The 27,683-nt window shown below is 33.7% G+C and overlaps 1 protein-coding gene across 1 annotated transcript in view; it reads right to left on the bottom strand.

Annotated features, from left to right (window-relative positions):
* Positions 1 to 452: 452 nt before the first annotated feature.
* Positions 453 to 27,683, bottom strand: part of LOC145242703 (LRP2-binding protein-like) — a 57,979-nt gene continuing 30,748 nt past the window's right edge. The window contains exons 3-8 of the mRNA XM_080105835.1: positions 22,296 to 22,409; positions 20,218 to 20,360; positions 19,013 to 19,170; positions 14,592 to 14,763; positions 6,138 to 6,303; positions 453 to 790 (exon numbers count right to left, since the gene is read on the bottom strand). Coding sequence (XP_079961961.1) covers positions 725 to 790; positions 6,138 to 6,303; positions 14,592 to 14,763; positions 19,013 to 19,170; positions 20,218 to 20,360; positions 22,296 to 22,409 — 819 coding nt within the window. The 3' untranslated portion in view covers positions 453 to 724. The remainder of the gene's footprint in view (positions 791 to 6,137; positions 6,304 to 14,591; positions 14,764 to 19,012; positions 19,171 to 20,217; positions 20,361 to 22,295; positions 22,410 to 27,683) is intronic.

The raw sequence follows: 27,683 nt of genomic DNA, 5'->3' as shown, positions 1-27,683 counted from the left end.
TTACTTTTCTACCTAATTGGATAAGTTTTTAGTGTTTTTATTTAATGTAAAATGTTTATTTGATTTGAAAAACAAATAATTTTAAGCGCTACCAAAGAACAAGAAAAAATGGCCACTGTGTTTTTGAAGTCTCAACAATCACTTCAAAATAAGAAACAAAACAAAATGGTAGCAGAAACCCAGTAAATGTTATTGTGACATTTATCGGGTCGGTTAAGAAATGAATGGGTAAACATTATTAATGGCGTTGGAAATAATTTAAAAGTCCAGAACAATTTGTTTAGCTTTAATTATGCATTGGCGTTAAAAACAATTTAATATTTAAATATTTAATAGCAAAACAAGTCATCAGCCGCCAGCTGCTTCATTTAGTTTTAGCTTTGATTTTTTTAAAACAGTAAACATTTTTTTTTTTTTTTTTTTTTCTTCTGGAATAAAAAAAAAATTCATCAAAAAATGCATTAATTTAATTCTTAATAAATCCAAGTGAACAAATATTGCCTTATTTTTTTTTTTCACACATCACTTTCTCGGGTTGATCTGGTTATCAATGGTTTGCAAGTGTATCTTAGGTAGTTTCAGACTTTTAGCTGGAGACACAGACAGCAAAGAGATTTGTTTTTTATAAGGAAAAAAAAAAAAATTTTTTCCTTTTTTTTTTTTTCCTTTTAACGATAATTCTTTTGTCCTCATTTAAAAAGAGAGCGTTGAAAGCAAAGTCCATTCATGAAAGGTTGAAATGTTTTTGGTAAATAAGTTCACTGTATATTTGTTGATCCGTTTCATAACTCTGCAAAAAAGAGAAACAAAATCGCGTTACAACAATCAAGTACTAAAGGTTCTTCTTTGTTATTGTAGCAAAATTCGACAAAAAACAAACAAAAAACTTTTCATTAAAAAACATAACTTACTGCGGGACTTTCCACTATTGTCTAATGGAATGCATAATTTGACCAGAAATATGATAGGATATCAGTCAAAGGATTCAAGACAATGGGAAATATTAAACATTCCAGGGGGAAAGAATGTTTATATAAATCAACACAACAGAAAGCAGGACAGTCAATCATAAAAAACTTACTGTTTTTATTGTTGAAATACAATAAGCAATGTTATCTATCTAATCATCATCTCATAATTAAATGTTTCTGGAATCTTACATAAAACACATACTTCCATGATTCAACAACAAAAAAATGATTTCGGCCATGTTTGTTTTGTCATGTGTGACGAAAACACAAGGGAAGCAAAGAACATATTATGAAAGCTAAAATTGCTAATTTATAGAAAACTTTTTTTAATAATTAATTTTCAACCTTAGTTTTTAGTAAGTTTTAAAGATTTTCAAGATTTATTTTGATTGACTTTCATAAATTTCACGCTATTCTGTCCTCTCGCGTGTTTGTTTGTGCTTTTCATATAAAAGCAAAACTAATAGCAGCGAATGTCAGTCGCCGGTCTTCTTGGCCGGGACCTCCAGAAAAGCAATTAGCTTTGATTGATGTTGGGGGAAACCCTTCATATCAAACAATTGCTATTCATTTGGAGAGCTCCCCCCCAAGAAGGGAGAGCTGTTTTTCCCCAACATCGTGGGGAAACAAAGCTGAACTGCCAACGTTCATTTCTGCATTCACTTAGCAAGTCAACATTTTGATTGACATCGCTAAATTTGAACACTTTCTACTTCCTACGCCTTCGTAGCAGTAAAATTTCACATTTTCTTTCACTTTCTTTTCCGCCTTTGTGTCACAGGTTCGAACCTGCCTGCCTACTAACACTTTTTGGGGCTCAACACACACCTCTAAACACCCGGGCAATGCCGGGTACTTCCGCTAGTCTATAATATAAATCTCATCTGTTTAAATGTGTGTTTGTATGTCTGCCTAAAACTTTCGACATAGGCGATGGATTTTCACAAGATCTATATCGTTTTGAAGCTCAACCCTTTGGGCAACAAATATTGCAAAAATTGGCCAAAAACATTCATGCATTCACCCTCACTTGGGCACATTTCTACAGGGAGGGGTCGCTTATTTTCGATAGTCATCCCCTCTTTAAAATTGACTCGCGTTAATTTAAATCTACGTCACTTTGCGGTACAGGTTCGAGCCTGCCTGCCTACTACCACTTTTTTTTTTTTGCTCAACACACACCTCTAAACACCCAGGCAATGCCAAACACCCAGCCTAGTTCTATATAAAAAATAATTTTATAAAATCAAAAATAGGTTCTCTACAGTGCAATGTAGACTACAACGTATTGCGAACTAAGTTAGTGTGGGAAGGCATGTGAATCATCCCCCCCCCCCAGATGCCGCGCGATGGGTCCCCAACTTAGAGCAATTAATTGATTTGATTGAAAAATAGGCGATTTCAACAATTTTGATGACAATATAAAAATATGGCAGTGTGAAATATTCGTTGATCATCATTCAATCCCGGGCAACATCAGGTCTCCCTGCTAGTCAGATAATAATTGTTGGCATTCGTTTCCCACCTCCCCGATATCCTTCTAGTAAGAATTTTTTTCTAGAAAAATATTGGGTACTTACAGGAGGGCCCAAGTGCTTGTTGCACACATCTCTAAGTGAAAATTTTTTTTTTTGTGGACTCGAATTTGACCCACTCAGGTTGACAGTTGATGCTGTTAATAACTTGACCGCAATCATGTTAATCACTTGACCACAATCATGTTAATCACTTGATGATAAGCAATCGAGGTATTTTCTTTTGACCTTGCTACTGATTAGTAAACGTCTGGTAGGTTCGGAATGGAGATCCATCTTTAAATCTTGATTTTAAACCTTTATCACTTCCGGTTCGGCAATGGACGCAATGGCAAAGACGTCATGTTTTTTTTTTTCATGTTCTTTTCCACCTTCGCAGGATGGGTTTGAACCTTCCTACTTACTACGTTTTTTTCTTTTTTGCTCGACACACACTGGGCAACGCCGAGCACCCAGGCTAGTATACTAATAAATATGAAATCTTCATTAATTAAAATATCATATTTAAACGTATTTTATGACTAGGCAATGCCGGGAGGTCTGCTACTGGACAAAGCAGATGAGGGCAGAGCGGTAGCTCTAGAGATGATATATCTAAGGCTTTTGACAGGGTATGGCACAAAGGTCTCCTCAGGAAAATTAAATCATACGGTATCACTGGTAGAATACTTAACATAATTAAATCCTTCTTAGATAAGAGAAAAATCCAGGTTGTCCTCGACGGTCGTACATCTAAACAGTGTGATATAAATGCGGGAGTGCCTCAGGGGTCTATCTTTGGACCTCTATTGTTTCTAATATTTATTAATGACCTCCCCGACAAAACTGCCTCTGAGATAGGTATATATGCTGAGGACACCACACTCTATAACAGCCATGACAGGAAAACAAATGAACATATATCTAAAGAAATGGCAGAAACACTAAAGGATGACCTCCAATCTGTAGTGGAATGGGGACAAAAATGGATGGTCACATTCAATGCTGCCAAGACTAAACTGGTTTCCTTCAATAATTACAAGAAACCTTCTCTGCCACCAATAGCAATGGTCAGTGACTCCTTGTCTGAGAGTACATCTTTCAAACTGCTTGGCCTAACGTTCACAGGAAAGATGAGTTGGAACAATTATATTGAAAACATTGCCAGGACCGCTGCGAAGAAGGTAGGCTCTCTCTACCATGCTAGAAAACTACTGACACCTGAAAGTATCCTATACCTCTATAAGGCCACCATTCGCCCATGTATGGAGTATTGCTATCACATTTGGGCTGGTGCATCTGCTGCTAGTCTCTCGCTCCTAGACAAGGTTCAAAAGAGTCGCCAATCTGATAGACCCTGAACTGGCATCTAAGCTTCAGCCTCTGTCCCATCGACGAAACGTTGCATCCCTCTGCTTGTTCTACAAGAATTTTAATGGTGAATGCTCTGACGAACTGCAATCACTTGTGCCCCCATGACGTAGACACCCTCGACAAACCGGACAGGCAGCTAAATCCCACCCCACACTGTAGAGATCCCTAGATGTAGAAGATCTTTCTACTCCAGTAGTTTCTTCCCCAGAACCGCTACACTCTGGAATTCCATTCCAGGTCCCTGCTTCCCCAACTGTACTGACATGCAGAAGTTCAAATGTAACGTGAACCGACATCTTGCTGTCCAAATCCCTACATAGTGCCCCAGTAGCTGCTGCCCCTGATAGTAGCCCCCTACACCACAGTGGCAATTTGCCTTGTTTGGGGTGAAAATGTAATAAAAAAAAAAAAATATATATATATATACACTTGTGCCCGATATTATTCATACCCCTCCTTGAAAATTGAGTTTATTAGGTGTAACTTTGTAAGAATTTATTGTTTACGTCCATATTGATACATATTCTTAATAAACCTCTTCTGATCATTTTCGTCATTTTAAAATCTCGGGATACTTGTAATAAAAGAAATATACAGCTATTTATAAAATCTGCAATGTTCAAAAATAATCATACCCCCTTATTTTTTCAGTATTAATCGAGTTTCTGACTGTTTGTTTCCTGTTTGATTCTTATTTTGAATGCTTTTATACAACCTTTGATTAATTTCATTTCGTTTTTTGCATTTTTCAGAAATTAAAATGATATCAACTGAAAACCAATAAAAGAATAAAAATTATTAGAATGGGGAAGAAAAAAGAGCTTAGTAATGATCTTAGGACTAAAATTGTGAATTCACATAAGGATGGTTTAGGTTACAAGTCAATTTCCAAGAAATTTGAGGTCCCTACAGCAACAGTACAGAGCATCATCAAAAAATTCCAGAGCCACCACACAACAAACAACTTGATTGGTAGAGGAAGGAAAAGGAAACTGTCTGCTAGAGCCACCAGGGATATTGTAAGAAGTGTTAATGCAAATCCAACCACCACTACTAAGGACATTTTAGAAAATCTGGAGTCTTCTGGCATAAAAATATCAAGGCAAACATTGCAAAGGACTCTGCATGAAAATGGTCTGAAAGGAAGAAGACCAAGAAGGACTCCATTGCACACCGGAAAACATCTTGCAGCACGTCTAAAGTTTGCTAGGACCCATGTGAATTCTTCAGAGTCCGTTTTCTCAAGTATTTTGTGGACTGACGAAACAAAAATTGAATTGTTTGGCCATATGGATGCTTCTTACGTTTGGACGAAGAAAGGAGAAGCTTACAACCCAAAGAACACCATACCCACGGTGAAACATGGTGGTGGTAGCCTAATGTTTTGGGGCTCCTTTTCGGCTAGTGGTCCAGGTAGTTTGGTCAAGATAGATGGAACCATGAAGAAGGAGCAATATTTGGAGATACTCCAGAAAAACATTAGACAGGATGCGGAGAAGCTCCATTTAGGACCAAACTGGGTCCTTCAACAGGATAATGATCCAAAACATACTGCCAAAATAGTCAAGAAATGGTTTGAGGATAATCAAATTAATATTTTGGAATGGCCTAGCCAGAGTCCCGACCTGAACCCTATCGAAAACCTCTGGCACATATTGAAAACTAAGGTTAAAAAGCGGAAACCTAGAAATTTGAGGGATTTGGAGAACTACTGCATTGAAGAATGGTAAAAAAATCAGTGTTGATGCTTGTAAAAACCTTGTTGATAAATATCCAAAACGGTTACAGGCAGTTATTAAGAATAAAGGGCATGCTATTGACTATTAGTAAGAGAGGTATGAATAATTTTGAACTAGTGCCATTATTGTTTTTCTTTGTATACTGTTTCAAACTTGCATAATTTATTTATTTGTTGAGTTTAAATTAAATGCTTATGCTTGATTTATTGTTTGAAATCCCTTTAATATTGTCTACCTTCTGGTTTGAGCAATATTCTTATAGAAATCTCAAAGATCCGAGGGGTATGAATAATATCGGGCACAAGTGTATATATAAATAGTGCAAATAGAACCCAGACGCATTCTTTCTTCTGCAGTATAGTTTTGAATAAATGAAATTACATACAATTCAATTGATGTAAATACATAAAGATTAGACGAGTATACAACAAGTCTAGAACCCGAAATATTATTCCGACGACAGCCTGTATTAGCCCAAAAACTGTAAATTAGAATTCCTTATCCGGAAAAGAAGAGCAAAAGAAAAAGTTATGTCTGACCATTGCGTAGTATTTCTGAGCACTTTCAATGTTTTTCTTTATCCCTGTGCCATTTTCCAAACATCTGGCCATGTAAAACGCAGACAAGGACACACCCTTCAGGATGTATTGCAGGATGCATTCAGTATCTTCCGCTGCTTTTTTATAATCACTGATTCCAATGACCCTGGCGAAAGAAAAAGAAAAGATGAATTTCTCAAAAAAAAATGAATAAAGACATAGTGATAGCGTGTCTATTGATTGTACGATCGATTGGCACCTTCACACCTTTCGACCCATTGCAACAATGTGATATAATGGAAGTGACGTCTCCATCTCTCTCTCTCTCTCTCCATTTTAGAGACGGATCTTTGGAGAAGTTCCTTCCTCCCCATCTGGGGGGGGGGCGTTATATTCAGAGAAGACTCCTAAAAATGTAGGACTTAAAACAATGGTGGGTTCTATTTCAAAACACCACCAATTTTTTTAAATGAGGATAACTTGTATTTGACTTTGACTAATGTTCTCATCTTGTTTGGTAATCTAACAACGTTTTGGCCGATCTAACCTCTGATATTCTTCAAACTTCAAACTTTTTTTTTTTTTGACTCCATCCTTATCATTTCCTCCAATGTGTTCCTTGGTCTTCCCTTTCTAACTGACTCTGCTACCTCAACTGTTCTACATCTACTAACCGTAACCTTTCATCACCATCATATTCAGGTTAACGTCTCTTGCTAGCGAGTGTTGGCTGGCTTTCAGAAATTCATTTTCAAACTAACCAAGTGTAATGTGACCGTTACGTCGCAAATAGACATACAATTAAAACAGGAATAGAAATAAATACAAATTCGAGTTGGCATTTGTTTTTTTTTCTCAACAAAATTTTTTATTACCATTATAAATGTTTCGACAGCACTTAAGTCTCTCAGCATCGTTCATCTCGCCTAGCGTACACTTTTCTTTTTTTCTTCTCGGACCTCACGTCAACCTCACGCCAGCCATTTCTCGCCTTCGCATTTACACGTCCATTTTCTTCAACGTCGCACTTTGCTTCTCTTTGATCATGTGTTGCATTTTTTCTCCTTTTTTTTACTTTTTCTCGTGCGCACTTTCTAATTTGCATATGTGTTTTTTCACTGCTGCTGCTGCTAATCTCTTTGCATGGCTATCCTTCGCTGCTGCTGCTAATTTCCACACGCTCACACTCGCTGTTGCACAAGTTTTTATTTGTTCGCTTTTCTCTAAACTATCATTATCACTTCCTTCCATATTTTAATCGGCTTTCCCCTGTCCAACTGAACTTTTCAATAAGAAGCCAAACAGCAATAGCAGCTTACGATATTAATGAACACATTTTTACATTTTTGGTTCCCTGACAAAAGGAGGGTGGACCTGTAAATGCACCCTTGTTTGTTCATCCGTCCGCACTTTTCTCAATAATTACACTTTGGAATTTTTAAAAATTTTGCACAAACATTAAACATGATATGAGTAAAAAAGTAACAGAACGGATTTTCCGGGAAAACTCTGGTTGCCCCCTCCCCCCTCCTACGGATGCCTTTTGGGTTAAAATGACTAAAATTGACACTTTTGTGCTTATTAAAAAAAAAAAAAATTGATGCCTTGGACTTTTATAAAACTTTCTGAAAAGTTGTAACTAACTGATTTCTATATAATTTTGTTTGTCTATACTTCACGATAACTTTTGGGTGTACCTCAGGGGCTCTTTTAGGGCTAATAAAAACACTCCATCTTTTGGGACTTTTACCATATTTGTCCAAAATTTTCTGTGTATGTCTATTTAGCAGTTTTGCTCAAATTTAAATATTGGCGACTTCTGGGGCTAAATGGGGGGGGGGCAAACGATGGACTTAGTCATTTCTTTTTTTGCATGGTGCAGAACTCAAATTTACATATGTTAAGGCCTAAAACTGTTCATTTTCACCAGGATTTGACGTCCCCTGGGAACTTTTGGGGCTAAATGGGGGCGGGGGGACAAATGCTGAACTTATCATTTTTTTTTTATGCCTTGTTCACTGTGCACTCACAGGGGACCATACATGCTTCACTTGTTTTTTTTTTTCAGTTTGTAAATAAAGAAATTTAAATCTAAATCTGTCAGAATCGTTAGAAAATGATCTACAGAGTAGAATGAGGCCTTAAATGAATTTAATGCTAGTAAGACTAAACTACTTTCCTTTAACAATTACAAGAAACCTCTCCAACCACTGATATCCATGACAAATAATACCCTACCTGAGAATTTTTCCTTCAAACTCCTCAACCTAACATTCACAGGCAATATGAACTGGAAAAAAAACATTGAGGACATTGCAAAGGCTGCTGCAAAGAAGGTGGGTTTCCTCTTTTGAGCTAAAAGACTGCTCAACCTGAGAGTATTCTGTACCTCTACAAGACCACTATTCGACTATGTATGGAGTATTGTTGTCACATCTGGGCTGGCGCATCTACGACTAGCCTCTCTCTCTTGAATAGGGTCAAAATAATTTCCAATCTAATCGGTCCCACTTTGTCAACTAAGTTCCAACCCCTGTCCCATCGCCACAATGTTGCATCTCTGCCTGCTTTACAAATATTTTAATGGAATGTGTTCTGATCAACTTGTTGCACTTGTGCCCCCTCGACATACATATGCCCGACAAACCTGCTTAGCAACAAAATCTCACCCCTTCACTGTTGAAGTCGCTAAATGTCGGAAAGCTTTCTATTCTAATAGTTTCTTCCCTCGAACAGGTAGACTTAGGAATTCCCTTCCTGCTACCTGCTTTTCTGACTGCACTGATACGCAGAAGTTTAAATGTAATGTAAACCAACATCTTGTTAATCTTTCCTAGGCATGATCCCAAATAGTAGCCCTTACGTCCAAGTGGCGTCATGCTTTGTTATGGGTGAACGTGAACAAACAGGATTCAGTTAAATTGCAACTTATTTTCGGGAGTAAATATCGTTTGTTTTTGTTAAATTGAAAATAAAGTCTCACTTTTTTTTTTTCTAACAAAATTGAATATGTTGTAAGTGAACTTTGAAACAGAATTGTTTATCACTTTTTTGCGGACAAAACAAAAGGCTGAATTTTAATTGTATTTTCTATAAATTTAGCCGAAAATTTATTTAACTTTAGGAACTTTGGAATCGATGAATAAATGGTGACAGAATTAAAAATATAACAAATGACACAATTTTTTTTTTTCTTTTAAACAAGAAATAATCTACGACATAATCACGTTGACACACCGGTTCTCACTAGATCACTGACGTTAAGCAATGTTGAGCACTGTATGTAAAGAGACGTCGACACCTCCCTGCAAGAGTTGCAACCGCCCCCCCCTCAAAAAATGGAAATATACATGCGATTGGCGAGTACTTGTGAATTTAATATCTCCATGAAACTTCCTCCTTAATTTTATAAAGTCAACCGTATGTTCTCTACAGTGCAATAAATTGTGTGCTAAGTTGCTGACAAAAGCAGGCAATCAATTGATTTGCTTAAAAAATGGGCGATTTCAGCAAGTGTGAAAATTTGTGGATCTAATTGGATACTAAAATAAATGAAGTTGAATTAAATATATATATATATATATATATATATATATATTTCTTTCTCTTATAATAAGCTCTACTCTCTATTGCGTATTGAGCTTTTTTATTCGGTTGGGATTAAATTATCAATATATAAATACAGGTATTTATATTAGATTGAAATTTACTATTGCGTATATCAAAGAAACACTATATCCTTTTGATTTCATTATATCTATTTATATATAAAAATGAGCTCGTCTGTCTGTTCAGAACGCTCTCTACCAAACTTCTCTGTCAATTTTTAGTCTACAGACTTGAAACTTGATATATAGGAGATTTGGACCTGTGGAACAAATTTGATTTGGTTTTTAGCTGATAAGGAAAGTTGCTAAAGAGTAAAAATTGGAAAATGAAAACTTGGTAGGTACAAGTCAACTGCAACTGTTCTTCTATGCATGCACAAATATACATTTTATGCATTAAAATCGGTTAATTTTAAAATTTTGATATCCATCTCTTGTTAACTCAGATGCTAACAAATGATATTCGAACGTTAAATGTTTTGGTTTCGATTCTAGCTGATGGCACCCAAGTCATATTGTATTTAAAACTTTTGAAATCATGACATCACTATCATTATTGGGTACAATATAATAATCAATAGAGTATCGGTTCTATAATAATAAATATGAAAACTGCATGAATTAAAATATCATATTTAAGCGTATTTTACAGACAGCCTGATATATTAAAATTTTCACAATGTGAGAGATGATATAATTACTTCCACAGTTAAACAATGTCGCAACTCACAGGAACCATGACGGCACACAAACCAGAAGTCCTAGTAAGATTTGAGTATCGTCCTCATCAGGTGAACGCATCTGAACTTAGGATTTAAAATCCAAATTCCATAGTTGTTTTTCATCGTGATTGACTTGATCTGTGTTAACTAATAATAATCTTTCTTGTGCGTGATAAGTGTCTCGTATGCAAGAATTTCAGGTTTTGAATCCCGAATTTGTCTGTGTTCAACCGAAATACAACCAAATGAGGGCGAAACTAAAGTCTTGGACTTCCGGTTTGTGTGAGATGTAACATTATTTCACACACACACACACACATATATAAGGTATTCAGGTGTTTTCACAACTTCCTCCAAAAGGTGATGAAAAACTTTCACCCGCTTCATTATCACACTTTGGAGGAAGTTGTGAAAGCACCTAAAAACCTAACATCAAACTCATGTGGATCCGCCGGAATATAACGAAACATCACATCCAATATATATATATATATATATATATATACATATGTGTGTTATCAAAGAGTAAATCTTTAACAAAGCAAAATTTATCAAGATAAGATTATGTGTGGGTGTGTATATATATATACATATATATATATTATTTACTATAATAATTATTAAATACCTACAAACACTAGTGTTCCATCCTTTCGGGAATCATCAGTGCAGGGTGTCACGATTAACGCCAGTCGAGAGATTCGAACCCTGAGAACAGAATTCATGTCTGGCTTCATTAGCAAAGATGATACAGTTGAAATTAAAAATTTATTCTTATTAAATGCTTTTAACGTCAGTCAGAGTGATCTAATCATTATATGACGATCTGCGCATATTAGCTAAGTTGACCGACTTTATTACAACTGATAAAAAAAAAACAAGTTTCTTAAAAGGGCTGACGTTATTATTTACTATAATAATTATTAAATGTCTACAGACATTAGAGTTTCATCCTTTCAGGGTATATATATATATATATATATATATATATATATATATATATATATATATTTTTTTTTTAATTCAAGTTTCACCCCAAACAAGGCACAGTGCCACTTTGAAGTAGGGGCCTACTATCAGGGACTTAATTAGCAGGGTCATTATGAAGGGAGATGAGTAGAAAGATGTTTGTTAACATTACACTTGAACTTCTGCATATCAGTGCAGTTGGGAAAGCAGAATCCCAGAAGGGAGTTCCAAAGACCCGCAGTTCTTGTGAAGAAACTATTGGAGTAAAAGATATATATATATATATATATAAGAATTATAAGTTTAGTACGAGAATAAACTTAAAACAGGATATAAATATTTTTAATTTTTATACAAACAATCCAAATCAAATGAAAAAGTCCGATTATCCAAAAATGGAGAAGATCTTAAATATACTCTCTCCTGCATTCAATGCAGTAAAATTAGTAAAATTCTTTCCTGTTTCTTCATTTCCTCTTGAACCCATCTATGAAAAGAATGTTTTTTTTTTAATTGGAACTCAGACTTTTGCGTTTTGATTTTCTTATTTCAGAATAACTTTTATTTTGAAAGGAATATATTTTTTATTAGAATATATATCCTTTCTGTCTATTAACTTTTCTTCAAACTTTTTTTCGATTTTCACTATCTTGGAATTCAGTTTATCTCATTGGATTTACCTGTCTTGGATTTGCATCTGGATATTACCAAATATGGATTTCAACCTGCTGATCTCCATTGACTTCCCCTACCTTTTTGTTGCTATATCTACTCCCATTTGCTATGCAATTTCAAAAACATTTTCTTTTATGCAAAAATGTTGCAGTTTCATTTTATGCTTGAAATAGCATTTCATCATTTTATTGCGCTATTATCGTTCCTCTGATGAGAAGAAGGCATTCTTTGAAACTCCACAGTGTAAGGATTTTTTTAATTTAGTATTCCTTGTCGGATAATAAAATTTCTATTTTTTTCTTATATGCAGATTTAAAAATTTTAGTTTCTTATAGATAAGATTTGTTGTTTTAGCAACATTAACAGCTTTGAAATGTTGTTATGTATTTTTTTGTTACCTTAGCGTTTATTAAAAAGCTATAAGTTTTTTTTTTTGTCATTCATATATATATATATATATATATATATATATATGAATGAGTCGCCCCTTATTTTTTTATTGGATATATATTTTTTTATTATTTAATATTATGTGCATAAAAGGTATACCCATGGAGATGAATGTTTATAGCTCTCAGCCATCAATATGGGTCAGGATATATATATATATATATATATATATATATATAGTCTTGGAAGTATTTTGACCTTTAAGACTATAAAAAAAAAACTTATTTAATTTTTATATTTTTTATCATTCGTTAGAAAACTATTTAGTCAGTAAGTCATTTAATCACCTGCAATCACTTGCTTTCTTGAATTCACAATACTCCTAATATTATTTCAGGGATCATCAGTTGTTTATCTTGAAACTGTTTCACGGATTTAAAAGCAAAACAGTATATTAAATCATGGCTCCCCAGCAGTATTGATCAAACACCTCCTCTCTTAATCATAAGAAAAAAAAACATGTTCTGAATATTTGATCTAGTTTCTTGCTTCAGATTAATCTGGCTAAAGTATCCATGCTATCAAAAAATGTCTTCTTTACCTGTGACACTCGTCTTTTTCTCCAAATTCAAAATGGATGTATTTTGAATTTACCAATCTGTTGTATGTGTATCAATCGGATGAATCCATTATACTATTTATCACCCCCTACTATTACTAGTACTTTATATATTTATATTCTTATGTATTTATTAAAAATATATAAAAGTCAAAAATAATTTGTATGTGTGTATATATATATATATATATATATATATATATATATATATATATATATATATTATATATACTAGCATATCAGCCCGGCGTTGCCCGGGTGTTTGGATGTGTATGTTGAGCAAAATAAAAAAATAAAAAAAGTGGTAGTAGGAAGGCAGGCTCGAACCCGTATCGCAAAAGAGGAAAAGAACGGGGTAAAACCTAACGTTTATGCTGTTATGACCACTGCCAAACCGGAAGCGACATTTTTTTAAATTAAGGCTAGACAATCTAAAGGAGAGGATAACTTTAAAAAATATCGGCGAAAAAAGTGACCCCCCACCCCTGTAGAAAAGTGCCTAGTTGAAGGGGAAAATATTAATGTTTTTAGCCAATTTTTCGATATTTGTCGTATGAAAGTTCGAACTTTAAAACGATACTGATCTTGGTAAAATCCGTCGCCTCTATTAAGTTTAAGGCAGACATGCAAACAGACATACATACATACATTTATATATTGGTAACTGAAAATTTTCGACCCAAACTGATGAAAAAGCTTGCCCTATCTCTGAATACCCTTTATGTAAAATTTCAAATATTTAGACCAGAAATTGTCTGAGTAATTTGGAAGAGACCGCAGAGGTCAATTTTTTAAAAACTTTGACCCCTATTATGACCCCTTAAAATTTATTGTTTTAGGCTCAAATCAAGTTATTAAGTTAGATCCATGTCCAAGGAACCTATATCTAAAATTTGAAGTGCGTAGACCCAAAATTGTCGGAGGAGTTTGGTAGAGTTCTCAAAGGTCAAATCGTTGAACTTTGACTCCCTTAATCGCCAAATTTCTGGCCACAAACCGATCACATTGATTTTTCAAAATCTCAGTACCCTGTATATCAAATTTCGAGTCTGTAGACTAAAAATTGAGAGTTATTGCGTAAGGAAATGTACACAAACAGACACAGACACACACACAGACACGTTCACTTTTATAGATTTATAGATATATATATTACACACACACTAGTTGTACCCACCAAACCATGCATTGCCGTGGCGTAGTCTGGTTGATGCAACAAACACACACACACACACACAAAACACACTCAAACACGAAGGCACGGCATCATGCACACACGCATGCATGCAAACTTTGCAAATATTTAGGAATAGACAGTTTAAAGGCTTCCATATCACATATAAGGAGATTTAAATATATAAACTTTAAAATATTGGTTATGAACACGGGTCTCAGCTATAATATTAAGAATACTTTAAAAATCGAGGATAGAGTACGCGAATTGAAGACTTCTGCAGCAAAGGTCACTTACCTTGTTGCTAGGTTTATGGCGCTCGTAAACAGTTTGCAGTTATAATAATGTCTCACGAGGACACCCATCGCGTAGACATTACCCCGGGCAGCTGCTTTCTTCAGATAAATAAAGGCTGCTTTTATGTCCTTTTGAACACCGATGCCAAATTTGTACATCACACCGAGAGCACCTGTTGTTGTTGGACCAAAAGAAATGAAAAGGAAATGATTTTTACACGTATCAGCTTCTTTTTTCATAAAAACTAGCATGGGTGCCCGGCGTTGCCTGGGTGTTTGGAGGTGTGTGTTGAGCAAAAACAAAAAAAAGTGGTAGTAAGAAGGCAGGCTCGAACCCGTACCGCGAAGGAGGAAAAGAACGAGGGAAAAAAACGTGACGTCTTTGCTGTTACGACCACCACCAAACCGGAAGTGACATAGGTTTAAATTAAGGCTAGACAATCGAAAAGAGGGGATGATTTTCGAAAATATCAGTGAAAAAAGCGACCCCTCCCTGTAGAAAAGTGCCCAGTTGAGGGTGAAGAAATTGATGTTGTTAGCCAATTTTTTGGTATTTGTCGTCTGAAGGGTCGAGCTTCAAAACGATACTGATCTTGTGAAAATCCGTCGCCTCTGTCGAAGGTTTTAGGCAGACATGCAAACATACATTTATATTGGTAGCTCAAATTTTCGACCCAAACCAATTAAAAAGCTTGCCCTATTTCTGAATACCCTTTATGTAAAATTTCAAATGTTTAGACCAGAAATTGTCTGAGTAATTTGGTAAAGACCGCAGACGTCAAATTTTTTTTTAACATTGACCCCTATTATGACCCCTTAACATTTATTGTTTTGGGCTCAAATCAAGTTATTAAGTTAGATCCATGTCAAAGGAACCTATATCTAAATTATTTATTGTTTATATCCAATATTGTCCGGGGAGTTTGGTAGAGTTCTCAAAGGTTAAATCGTTGAACTTTGACCCCTTAACAGCCAAATTTTTGTCCGAAAATGGATTACAAAGATTTTCCTAAATCTCCATATCCTGTATTTCGAGTCTGTAGACTGAAAATTGACAGAGTTATTGTGTACACAGACAGACAGACATTTTCACTTTTATAGATATATAGATTGATTGTAAAAACCTAGTTTTTAAGCATTATCCTTTTAATTATATAAGTTAAAAATTAATAAAAAAACTATATGAATAATTTAAAATAAAAAAAATATACAGATAAATAAAAAATATATGGATAATTTCAAAATGTAAAAGAAAATATAAAAGATTTGAAGAATTAAATAAAAAATGTATGTATAAGTTGAAAAAGTCATATATATATATATATATATATATATATATATATATATATAAAATATATCGATAACAAACAATAAAATTAAAAGATATGCATAAGGTGAAATTTTTTAAAATATTATCAATTTAAAAAATACGTATGTATAAGTTAAAAACTTGTAAAAATATGTTGATAATTAAAAAATTAAATTAACATATTGATAATTAAAAAAAATATATTGATAATAAAAAAATTGGATTACAAAACATATTCATAATAAAAAAAAAAGTTAAATTAAACGATGTGGATAATTAAAAAAAAATAAAATAAAAAATATATTGATAATTAAAAAGATTAAATTAAAAAATATGCACGATTTAAAAAATTAAAAAAACCTAAACTGCTTGCCAAAAACTTTGCCTCATTTAGCTCCACCTTGTAATCTACAAACTATTCCCTCCCAAACTTTATCTTATGAACTGACACACCACTAAAATGATCTAATCCCGACCCTTCCCAAGTTCATTTCTTTCTATTACCTAGATATCATAAAAAAACTTCAAAGCAAGTGCACTTGATCGTATCCCTGCTATAGTTTTAAAGAAATGTATTACTGAGCTGGTTCCCCTATCCTAACCCTAAGCCCCACAATAAATGCATTAGCAGATCTTGCTGGAAAATTGCTTCTGTGCCACCATTGTCTAAGAATTGTAGAGAAAGAAAGAAATTAACCCACAAAAACTACTTTGCAAAATTCTCACACCTGCCAGCATCCTATATCTCTATAAAGCCATCATTCACCCACACACGGAGTATTGTTATCACATCTGGGCTGATGCACGAACTACTAGCCCCTCCCTCCTAGACAGGTCCAAAAAAAAAAAGAAAAAAAAAAGATCCTTCAATCTAATAGGTCCCACATTATCAGCTAAGTTCCAACCCTTGTTCCATCGCTGCAATATTGCATGTGCTTGTTTTACAAGTACCCTTGAACTGAAAGCCATGTTTAATTTCAGAAGAGTTTCCAATGGGTAGCCATCTGTACAAATCCTTGAGAAGAAGAGTTCTCAGTGGGTAGCTGTTTTGTATAAGTCTTGGACTTTAAATTTTTGCAGGCAAAGAGCAAAAAATCTTTCTCATGTGGACACAAAAACAAAAATGTGCTGGAATGCTAAAAGATTCAATATTTTTATGGAGCAACTTTGGTTTCTGATTGGTTGATAGCAGAACGTGGCTCCATTTAATTGGTCAGTTATTATTGCCAGAGTTTATAAATAGAACCTTACAATATTTTTAAAATCATTCCCTGTAATTATATAAAAAATGTTGCAACAAATACTTTAATGGAAAGTACTCTGATGAACTCTCTGTACTGGTGCTTCCTTGATGTAAATACCCTGACCAACCCTAACCTCTGCATTGATACTGAAGGACTTTCTACTTTAATAACTTCTTTCCTCAAATCTGTATCCTGCCCTATGTCTCCCAGAGTTTAAATGTAATGTGAACAAACACCTTGCTGCACAATTCCCCATTTAGAATGTTTCCATAGTTATGGCTCATAATTCAAAATAACCTCTTATGTTCCAGTGAAAATTGTTTTGTTTGGGATGAATGAAAGTTAAAAACAAAACAAATTAGGGATTTGTGATTTATATAACTGAGTGGAAATTATTGTGGTGTTCTTAGTTGTTATTGTTTAATAGATTTGGGCCCTATGAAAAGAATCGAGTACATTAGCTAGTTTAACTATACAGTTTGCATAGTTAAGCCAAATAGTTACAAATGGAATATTTGACAAATAATAGTATATCTGTAAGAATAAGTAAATATTTGAAACAAATAATGAAAGGTTAAATAAAAACAAGTTAAATATTTGGAGCAAATTGACAATAAAACAGAATGGACACAACTAAAAGTAAATAAAATAAAATACTTTAAATCGTCTCAGAAACGATTGCACATTATTCTTATATATTTTTTATTTAATTTTTTTTTAAATATCAATATACTCTTTAGTTTAATTATTTAAATTATCAATATATATATATTTTTTTTCAAATATCGATATATTTTAATTTGATTTTGTAAATTATTGATACATTTTTATTTAACTTTTGAATTTTATATATTTTTTAATTCAATTTTTAAATTATCGATACATTTTTTAATTTTTTTAATTATCTATACATTTTTTATTTAACTTTTTGAATTTTCTTTATATTTTTATTTAATATGTAAATTATCGATACATTTTTTAATTTTTTAAATTATCGATATATTTTTTTATTTAATTTTTTTAAATTACTCATTTAAAAAATTTTTTTAACTTATATAAATAAAAAGAACATTGCTTTAAAAATTATTTTGAAAAGATTCTTATTTAAAATTTTTATGAAAAAACTAATTTAAAAAAGTATTAAATTTCAAACATTTTATTTTTTATTCTGAATTTTTTTATTTTTTGTTCCCTATTTTCTCTCAACATTGTTTCTAAACAGAGTGACTAATAGTCATCTCAGAAACAATCGTACACCATTCAGTGCTTTATATTCTGTTTCTTTTTACTTTTTTAAGAAAACCATTCAGTAAGTGACCTTTTCTTTTTTTTCTGCATTTTTATCCCAAACAAAGCACAGTGCCACTTTGGTGTAGGAGACTACTATCTGGGATATAATTTGCAGGGGTACTATGTAGGGAGTTGAGCAGCAAGATGTCTGTTCACATTACATTTGAACTTCTGCATGTCAGTACAGTCAAGGGAGCAAGAAGAGAATTCTAAAGTCTAGCAGTTCTGGGGAAGAAACTATTAGAGTAGAAGGCTTTCTGGTATCTAGAAATCTGTACTGTGAAGGGGTGGGATTTTGCTGCTTCTCAAGTTTGTTGAGGGTATTTTATATAGAGTGGGTACAAGGGCTTGTTATTCGTCGGAGCACCTACCATTAAAATACTTGTAAAACAGGCAGAAGGATTCAACATTTCGTCGATGGGACGATGGGTGAAACCTAGCTGACAGTGCGGGACCTATTAGTTTGTGACTCTCTTATATGAATATGTTTTGTATGGACAAACTAAAAATCATCCTCTTGCAAAGCATGTTACCATAAGTAACATACGTAACAGCCTGTAACCTATGTCACAGCCTTACCTTGTGATTCAAGGTTCCCATTCTTGTAAGCCTGCATGTGCCAAATAAAAGCTTGTTTGAAATCCTTGGAGTCTGGCAAAGAATAATACATTCCCAACATTGACTGGGCCTTTGCGCTACCTCCAGGTTGACCCCCATTGGATGCCAATCTCCACCATCTAAAAATAGAATTTAAAAACTAGAAACTTTCAATAATTACAGTTAAAAAAAAAAAACATAAGTTTACATTTTTTAATTTTTTAATTTTTTAATTTTTTAGATGAGGATTGGTTATTCGTATTATTTGGATTCTTCGGACTACTGTTCTCATCTTGAGTGTCATTTTCACGACATTTCGGTCGTTGTAACCTCCGACCTTCTTCAGGTGTATATTTTGTCGAACTCGGGGAATGTTTCTGTCAGAAATTTGTCCACAAGGACCTGTGGTGCAGTGGTTAAAAGTCAATTATAAAAGTAATATGCTCCTGAAGGTTAAAGGTTCAATTCTCAGTGCGAGCAACCAAAAAATACAATTGCAAATTACTTAGGACCTCTGTTCAGCAATGGCTGATGGAACAAAATATGAATTTTTCCTTAAATCCGTTATTCAAAAATATATACTATATTTTACCTGTGAACTATGATAAAAATAAAAAATAAAAATCGTATACATTTTTTTTTTTTTTTTTTGCACAGGGATTCCTTCAAACATGTAACTTGTTTTAAAGGCTATGCAAGGGTAAAAATGCTGGAAAACGCTGCCTTAGAGGAACGACAGTATCATATCATAAATACTGTTCCTCCTTCCCCGAAATTATTAAAACCACAAATGTGTGCCATTTTCATAAAATGACTACTACAAAGAAAGACAAAAAAGCCAGACAGACAACTCTTTAGTCACTACTACTACTGTTTGGCAGGCAAACTACAAGAGACGAAATGTATTCTTCTCTCTCGCTCTAATTTTCTCCTCCCCTTCTTTCAATTTATTACTAGCTGTTTTTTTTTGTTTATTAAAAATTTTTTTTTACAAATGTTTTTCAAATTTATATTCAAAATGTTGTTTCAAATTTTAAATTTATAAATAAAAATGATTAAGAACTTGCTTTGAATAATTTTTGCAATAAAAATTGAATTAAAAACTTATTTAAATGACTAATTTATTATTTATTGGATTGAAAATTTATTTAAATTAATTAGTTTATAAGATTTTCTATTGTACTGACCTTACTGCCTCTTTGTCGGACTGTTGTACGCCAAAACCTTGGAAATATGCCAGGCCAATACAGTATTGAGCGCCGTGAATCAAGGATTTGTATGCTGCAGAATTGGCATTAGCCACTTTTAACAGACATTCAAATCCTTTAGTCTGGAAAATTCAACAAATTCTTTTAAAAAATTAATAGCAATTTAAAGGTTTAGACATGTGTGTGTGTGTGTGTGTGTGTGTGCGTGTGCGTAATATATATTTATAATCCGAGGGTTACTCCAAAAGCTAAGCCCCCTATTTTTTTTTAACTGAAAAAGCTAAAAAGCTATGAAGATGGAAATGCTACCATTAAAACAACCTTTTGTGCTCCAGAATTGATATTTTTCTACATAGTCACCAGCATTCTCAATCCATTTTTGCGAGGAATTCAATGAAGCATCTCTGCTTCTGACACACACCCATGATAGGGGTTGGTTTCTTAGAGTCTCACGCCATCAATAACTGCAACAGAGGTGTTAATGTCCTATTTACCCTGCCCAAGGACAGATTGATGATCTCCCCTTGTATTGGAGAAGGGCTGCCAGGAGGCAGAAGGGATCTAGGCAGTTCAGTACTTCTCTTTGAGACAAGTCGCATGCGTTGGTACTCTGAATAAACATCTTCCATTTACCACATCATCGTCTGGACATTATTTATTTCACTTTAACAAGAGGGATGAAACTTTCAGATCACAAATGCATAAGTTCAATCATCATAACAATGCAATTTGCAATCCCCACTAGAATAAAAAATAGGAGGCATTAATTTTGGAATGCTCTTCGTGTTACAATTTAGAGCAACATGGTTTCAAACTTAGAGAGCAGATGCAAGCGAAAATAAATTTGTGATTTCTACTTATAAGCCTTTCTTCAGCCATATTTGATTCATGGGGAAGTGAATGACTTGTTACCATTGTAACTTCAGGGAAGCAGGAACCTGGAAGGGAATTCCAGAGTCTAGCAGTCTTATGGAAGAAACGATTAGAGTAGAAGGCCCTAATAGCATCTAAGGGTCTCTACAATGTAGGGGTGGGATTTTGCTGCTTGTCAAATTTGTTGGGGGTATTTACTTCAAGGAAGTACAAAGGCTTGATGTTCGTCGGAGCACATACCATTAAAATACTTGTAAAACAGGAAGAAGGATGCAACATTTTGTTATTTCGTTCACAATGATTTTTCCAAAAATGATTTCCAATTCGTGAATTCTGTTTCTCATTATATGTTGTTTTGTTCGTCTAGTTTGATTCTTGCATCTATGATCAGCACGGTCTTTTGTTCTCATTTTTGTTTGTTTCAGGTACCATGCTTCCATTATCCAACATCACAACATATTAACGAATATGAGTGAGCCAGTCTTACATACATGGTGTCCCAAAAGAAGCTGACGGATTTAAAATTTGATTAATTTTCTCAATATTTAAGTTATGCTTACCAATTTTCATATGTAGGTAGATGAGCCTCTCCGTGATTATTTGAGATATAGTAATATATCATAGTCTACTTATTCTAATTTTATTTACACAACTTAATCTAGGGTATGCTTTTCACAAGGTCGAATTTTAGTTATGAAAAATGATGTTACTCAAATGTCCACCATTTTCATTTTCACATTCTTGTGCTCTCTGCAGGTCATTGTCCAGCACATCACTTAATGTTTCAGGGCTTATGGCCCTAATTTCCTCCTCTATATTGTTTTTAAGGGCAATTATTGTGTTAGGTTTTATTGCATTGGGAGTAGGGGAATTTGTTTCGTTGAAGTTCCCTTTTTAGTATCTGATATCGACTCATTCAACCGAAAATACGACTTTACGATAAATATCTGAACCTTGATAGTGTAACGACTCGTGATGACCTTGGAAGGGTTACTCTAGATGATCTGAAAAAAATATAAAAAAATTAAGAAAGTTATGATTTTTTTTTAACCATCAGCTTCTTTTGGGAGACCCTGTATATCTATAGTTAATTTGTGTCAATTTTTCAACTTCTCTAAAAAGTTAATTTTAATGGAATTACGACAGAAGACAGCAGAAGGAATATGAAAAAGCAAAAAACTCACAGGGTTCGATTCAGTACCAAGCCCGTCATAATACATGACGCCAAGTTGGTAAAGACTCTGCAAATCGTGTTCCTGTACGAGCTCAAAATATGTAAAAGCATCTTTGTAAAATTCCTGCAAAAAAAAATAAAAAAAATTAAATTAAATTAAAAAATTACCTTAGTCTTAAAACTATGATCAAAGTGTAGTATATGTTCTGTTCTTGGTCAGAAGTTGACATGAATTTACTATCGTACCTTTTTTTTTTTTTAAATTAGCGAGTCATCAGTTGTTGGCAGTGGGGAGGGGGCGCATGTTTTAACAAGACTCGATTCTTATCTACTAATGGGAAAAGGTTGTTCACTTACCTGTCCGCCATCTTTAATTCGAAGGGTTTCTTGTCGATCACGCTAGAAAAGTGCTATATATTGGGAACCTATACCAATGAATAGAGGCAAATAGATGGTAACATTTAATGCTAGTAAAACTAAGCTGATCTCTTTTAACAACTACAAGATGCCTCTCCTACCATCAATATTCATGACAACACCCTTCCTGAGAATTTTTCCTTCAAACTCCTCAACCTAACATTCACGGGCAATATGAACTGGAACAAATACATTGAGGACATTGCAAAGGCTGCTGCAAAGAAGATGGGTTCTCTCTATCGAGCTAGAAGACTACTCAAACCAGAAAGTATCCTGTACCTCCACATTCGCGCATGCATGGAGTATTGTTGCCACATCTCGGCTGATTCATCTACCACTAGCTTTTCCTCATTGATAAGGTCCAAAAAAGAGTCTTCAATCTAATCGGTCCCACTTTGTCAACTAAGCTCCAACCCCTGTCCCATCGCCACAATGCTGCATCTTTGTGCCTGTTTTACAAATATTTTAATGGAATGTGTTCTGATGAACTCGTTGCACTTGTGTCTCCTCGATGTACATATCCCCAAGAAACCTGCTTAGCAACAAAATCACACCCCTTCACTGTTGAGGTCCCTAAATGCTAGAAAGCTTTCTACTCTAATAGTTTCTTCCCTCGAACAGCTAGACTTTGGAATTCCTTTCCTGCTACCTGCTTCTCTTACATTACTGATATGCAGAAGTTTAAATGTAACGTAAATCAACATCTTGTTAATCTTTCCTGGACATGGGCCCCAAATAGTAGCCCCTTATGTCCAACTGGCGATATGCTTTGTTAGGGGTGAATGTGAGTAAAAAAATAAAAAAAATATGTTAACTAGTATGAACTTTGGCGAGGGTTTCATTAGTACATGTCATGATAACCTGGTGGCAAATGCAAAAAGACCTATCTGCAGCTAGCATGATTGAAACAAGGGTAGGATAGATAATAGAACTTAACAGACACACAGTTTAAAAATGATTTTGTTTTTAAACAAACGTCGGGATGAAATATGACCCGACAATCTACACTACCAACATTTATGTGGTAAATAGTGACTTTTGTATCAATCGATTGTATACAATTAATCGTCCTGATATTTCACAATTCATACAACACATTAAACTGATGATAGCCATTTGTGTTATACATTGGGACCTTATGCCAGTAAGTAGCAATTAAGTTAACTAGTATGAATTTTGGCATGGGTCACTTTAGCATATGTCAGAATAACCTGGCAGTAAACAGAAATGTATCTAGTGCAGCTGGCGAGATGGAAGTAGGGATTCAAAGGTTAACATCCAAGACAAAACATACTAAAAATAACAGAAATATATGAGATGATGACGCTACCCCTGTGAAGCAAAAATAAGAGGATTTTTAAAAGTCAGTACGAATCGGGAAACAAGACGGACAAGATGTGCCCAACAATGTAGAAATCTAAGTGAATGTTGCCTTGTGACTTCACCTGTATGTCGCCATCTTAAAACTAAGTTAAAAACAAAAAAACAAATTAAGAAGGAATTAGAATTAAACATTGATCTCTCCTCCTGTTGGATAAAGGAAATTCCAGGTTAGCAGAGTACAAAGAAAATACCAAATCAAACTTTGTGCACACATATTGACTTCTGATGGAACAAAGAAAGAATTTTTCAATAAAAGCAAACGGTCTAAGGAACACAAAGACAGGGAGACGGACGCGCGATCGTCACGTCATTAGTTCGTCAATGCCAACCCTCACCTTTCACAACCCTTGCTCGACACGCCCTATGACCATGGACAGGCAAAATACTAATTAAACAAATAGAGTTTTGTTATAAAACCGTCTCCGCGTTTGATTGTCAGCACGCGTTTTTGTAGAAGTGCAACAAATATGATTATACAAAATTCAAACTTTAACGGTTTTAAGACCAAAACTAGAGCAGCCATTTTTTACAATAAATTTATTTATTTATTAAAACAAATTTTTTACAATAAATAAATATATTTATTTATTAAAACAAATTTTTTACAATAAATAAATAAATTTTTTTATTAAAACAAATTTTTTACAATAAATAAATAAATTTTTTTATTAAAACAAATTCAATATTTTGAATTCTCTATCAGGAAAATCCAGGTTTCATTTATTTATTTTTGCGTTGCATGGCGGTGATAATCCTTGGGATGTCTTCAGATATCATTGAAATCTTGAATGTTCATTGCAGTGTGAGCGTTAGTCAACACGTTTGCCATAGAATATAAGAATTCACTGTTTTTTTATGGAATACAAAATTCAAACTTTAACGGTTTTAAGACTCAAACTAGTGCAGACATTTTTATCGCCGCCACAGAGACTTTATTTGGTTTATCTGATTATATGTGTGCTAAAGTGCGCGTTTGTTTAAACAACGATGTCTGTATAGTTCTTTTTTTTTTTTTTTTTTTTTTTACATATTTCTGCTTATAAGTCATTACTAATTTTTTTGCTGTTTTTTTTTTATGGAAATCTTTCCAGACAAGATATGAAGCCACTTGATGTTAAATATTAAAAAAAAAAAAAAAAAAAAAAATACTACTTCCAGGTCAAAAACTTGCCAATGATAAGTATTAGGTAGATTAGATTCTGCCCCAGAAAACAGCAATTCTTCCCTCTTTGTCAGAAATATCGCACATGAAATGTGAGGACTAAAAACAAAATAAGAGGAGTGAGAGCTATGAGGCCGCCGAAAGTAAACCCAGGGTTCGTTTTCTTCTTAAATGATAACGACTGGTCAAGTTGAAACCCTTGAGACTCGAACCAAAAATAAATTTCCATCAATCTTCTCCCTTAAATCTTCATAAGTTTCCATCTTTTTTCCATCACGATTTTTCATCTCTTTCAACTGAAAAACTGATGCGTTCCTCTAATCGATCCATTTTAAAAATATAATAGATGAGGCAGAGGATTGGGTAACTTGAAGTTGACAGCAAACAATGCCAGAAGGAAAAAAATGTGCATTAAAATTTTGCATAAAAATAATAAAATGTTATTGTTTGGAATTTGTTTTTTAATATTATAAAAACTGTTTGCTAAAGTTATTTTAAAAATAGCTTAAACTTTATCACTTAATCTTTTTTAACAACTTAGTAAGAAAAGGGAACTCTTAGCCAAGTCAAATTATTGCACATATTTAAAACAACATTATATATATATATATATATATATATATATATAAGTAATGTGATTGATAATTTAACAATAGGACATTTAACTATCGAGCTTATTATATATCTAAATTACAACGAGCACTTTCTATTTCCTGCATTTTAATTAAACTAGTAATTTCACTGTTACATTAAAATACACTCAGCTCTTTAGACTATTGTTCTAATCTCCTATATATATATATATATATATATATATATATATATATATATATATAATTATATTAGTGTAATATAAAACTTCTCCAAGTTCCAAATAAAAAGTTTTCTCAGTTGGATATTTATTATTTTTCAAAAGGTTTCGTATTGCGACTAACAAGTCTACAAAATTATGTTATTGCTGCATATTTAGTCACATACTCTTCAGATGTTTACCTGAAAAAAACTTATAAAAAACACCATTTTGGACAATTTACATGGTTCATGTAATCTTTTTCATGAAAAAAACTTTATGTGAAAGATTTTTTAATAAATTACGATTGATATATACAAACAGAGTACATTTCAAGTAAATGATTAACACACACACACACACACATATATGTGTGTATGTGTGTGTATGTGTGGGTGTATATATATATATATATATATACATATATATGGGACGATTCCAATGTTTTTCCCGATTCTGATACAATTACCGATTTTGGTTCTTAAAAATCTCAGAATATTTAAATATAGAGCCGTTATTTTTTTTTTCAATTACAGTAAAAATACATGCTAAATGTGCACATATTTTCCTCAACGGAAAAAAATACACTTGTGAGAATCGTCTATCGATCTTAGTTTTACTAATAGTTAAAAATCAATGAATATTTATTATTTTATAATTATTACCGGTTAAGGTAGGTTTTGCTTTAAACACTTAAATAAAATGACAATTAAAAGAATTGTTCTGGCATCGGAAAATAGGCACCAATTTTTTCTGATTCCGATACCCCTAAATGTTCCGATTCCCAATTCCGATTAATAGTCCCAACATTAATACACACACACACACACACACACACACACACACACACACACAAATAAAGTATGATTAAATAAACACTTAGCTTTGGTCTTCTCTTTTCTTTTCTTTCGAAAAGTAGTAGTTGTAAACAGGAAAATTCTAAATCTTTATAAAAAAAAGTCTGCTTCCATTTTTTATTTTACTACATTGTGCATTGTGTTGTCGTAGACAATGCATGTGTGCGTCAGGAAAAAAGAGAAAAACTTTTAAGTGAGGAAACAGTTGGATTTACATAAACAAATAAATCGTTGAAGACAACCAGAAAAAGAGTAAAAATATCAAAGGAATATAACAGATATAAGTACAAGGTGGAACAATAAAATTATCACCCTAGAAAAGACGACATGGTTCCATTTCCGTTTTATGAAAAGGTTTTCTTTTTTTGTTGCAGACCATCTACTAGTTGGGCAGTTGTGTACAAATCCCAAGACGATAGAAGCCTTCTATCATGTTTAAAAGTGACACAATGTTCAACGAATGAGATTGGAGATGCACCACTGTACAACACCTGCTCTCTACTGATCCAAGTTATGCCAACAGAACCATTGCCAGCACTCTCAAAATGCATCGCTGGATTGTCACGGATAGCAGGGACGCTTCCAAGGTGATAAAAACAAAGTGTCCGACCACAGTTATGGTCTTTGGTGTGATTTCAAGTGAGGGCCACATCATGCCACCTCACATCTTCGAAGTCGGTTTCTAAGTTAACACCAAAGTGTATCTGGATGTGCTGAAGAATGTGGTGATCCACTGGTTCTGGCTGTGGCAGCAGGTCTTGGCGCTGGCCCACAAGTCCAAAGAGACCC

The sequence above is a fragment of the Euprymna scolopes genome, chromosome 21, assembly GCF_053919585.1.
Source record: "Euprymna scolopes isolate OS-2025 chromosome 21, ASM5391958v1, whole genome shotgun sequence".
In the NCBI taxonomy this organism is placed as follows: Eukaryota; Metazoa; Mollusca; class Cephalopoda; order Sepiida; family Sepiolidae; genus Euprymna; species Euprymna scolopes.
Note: the sequence above shows the minus strand (reverse complement) of the source record. Positions and strands in the feature narration are given on the sequence as shown.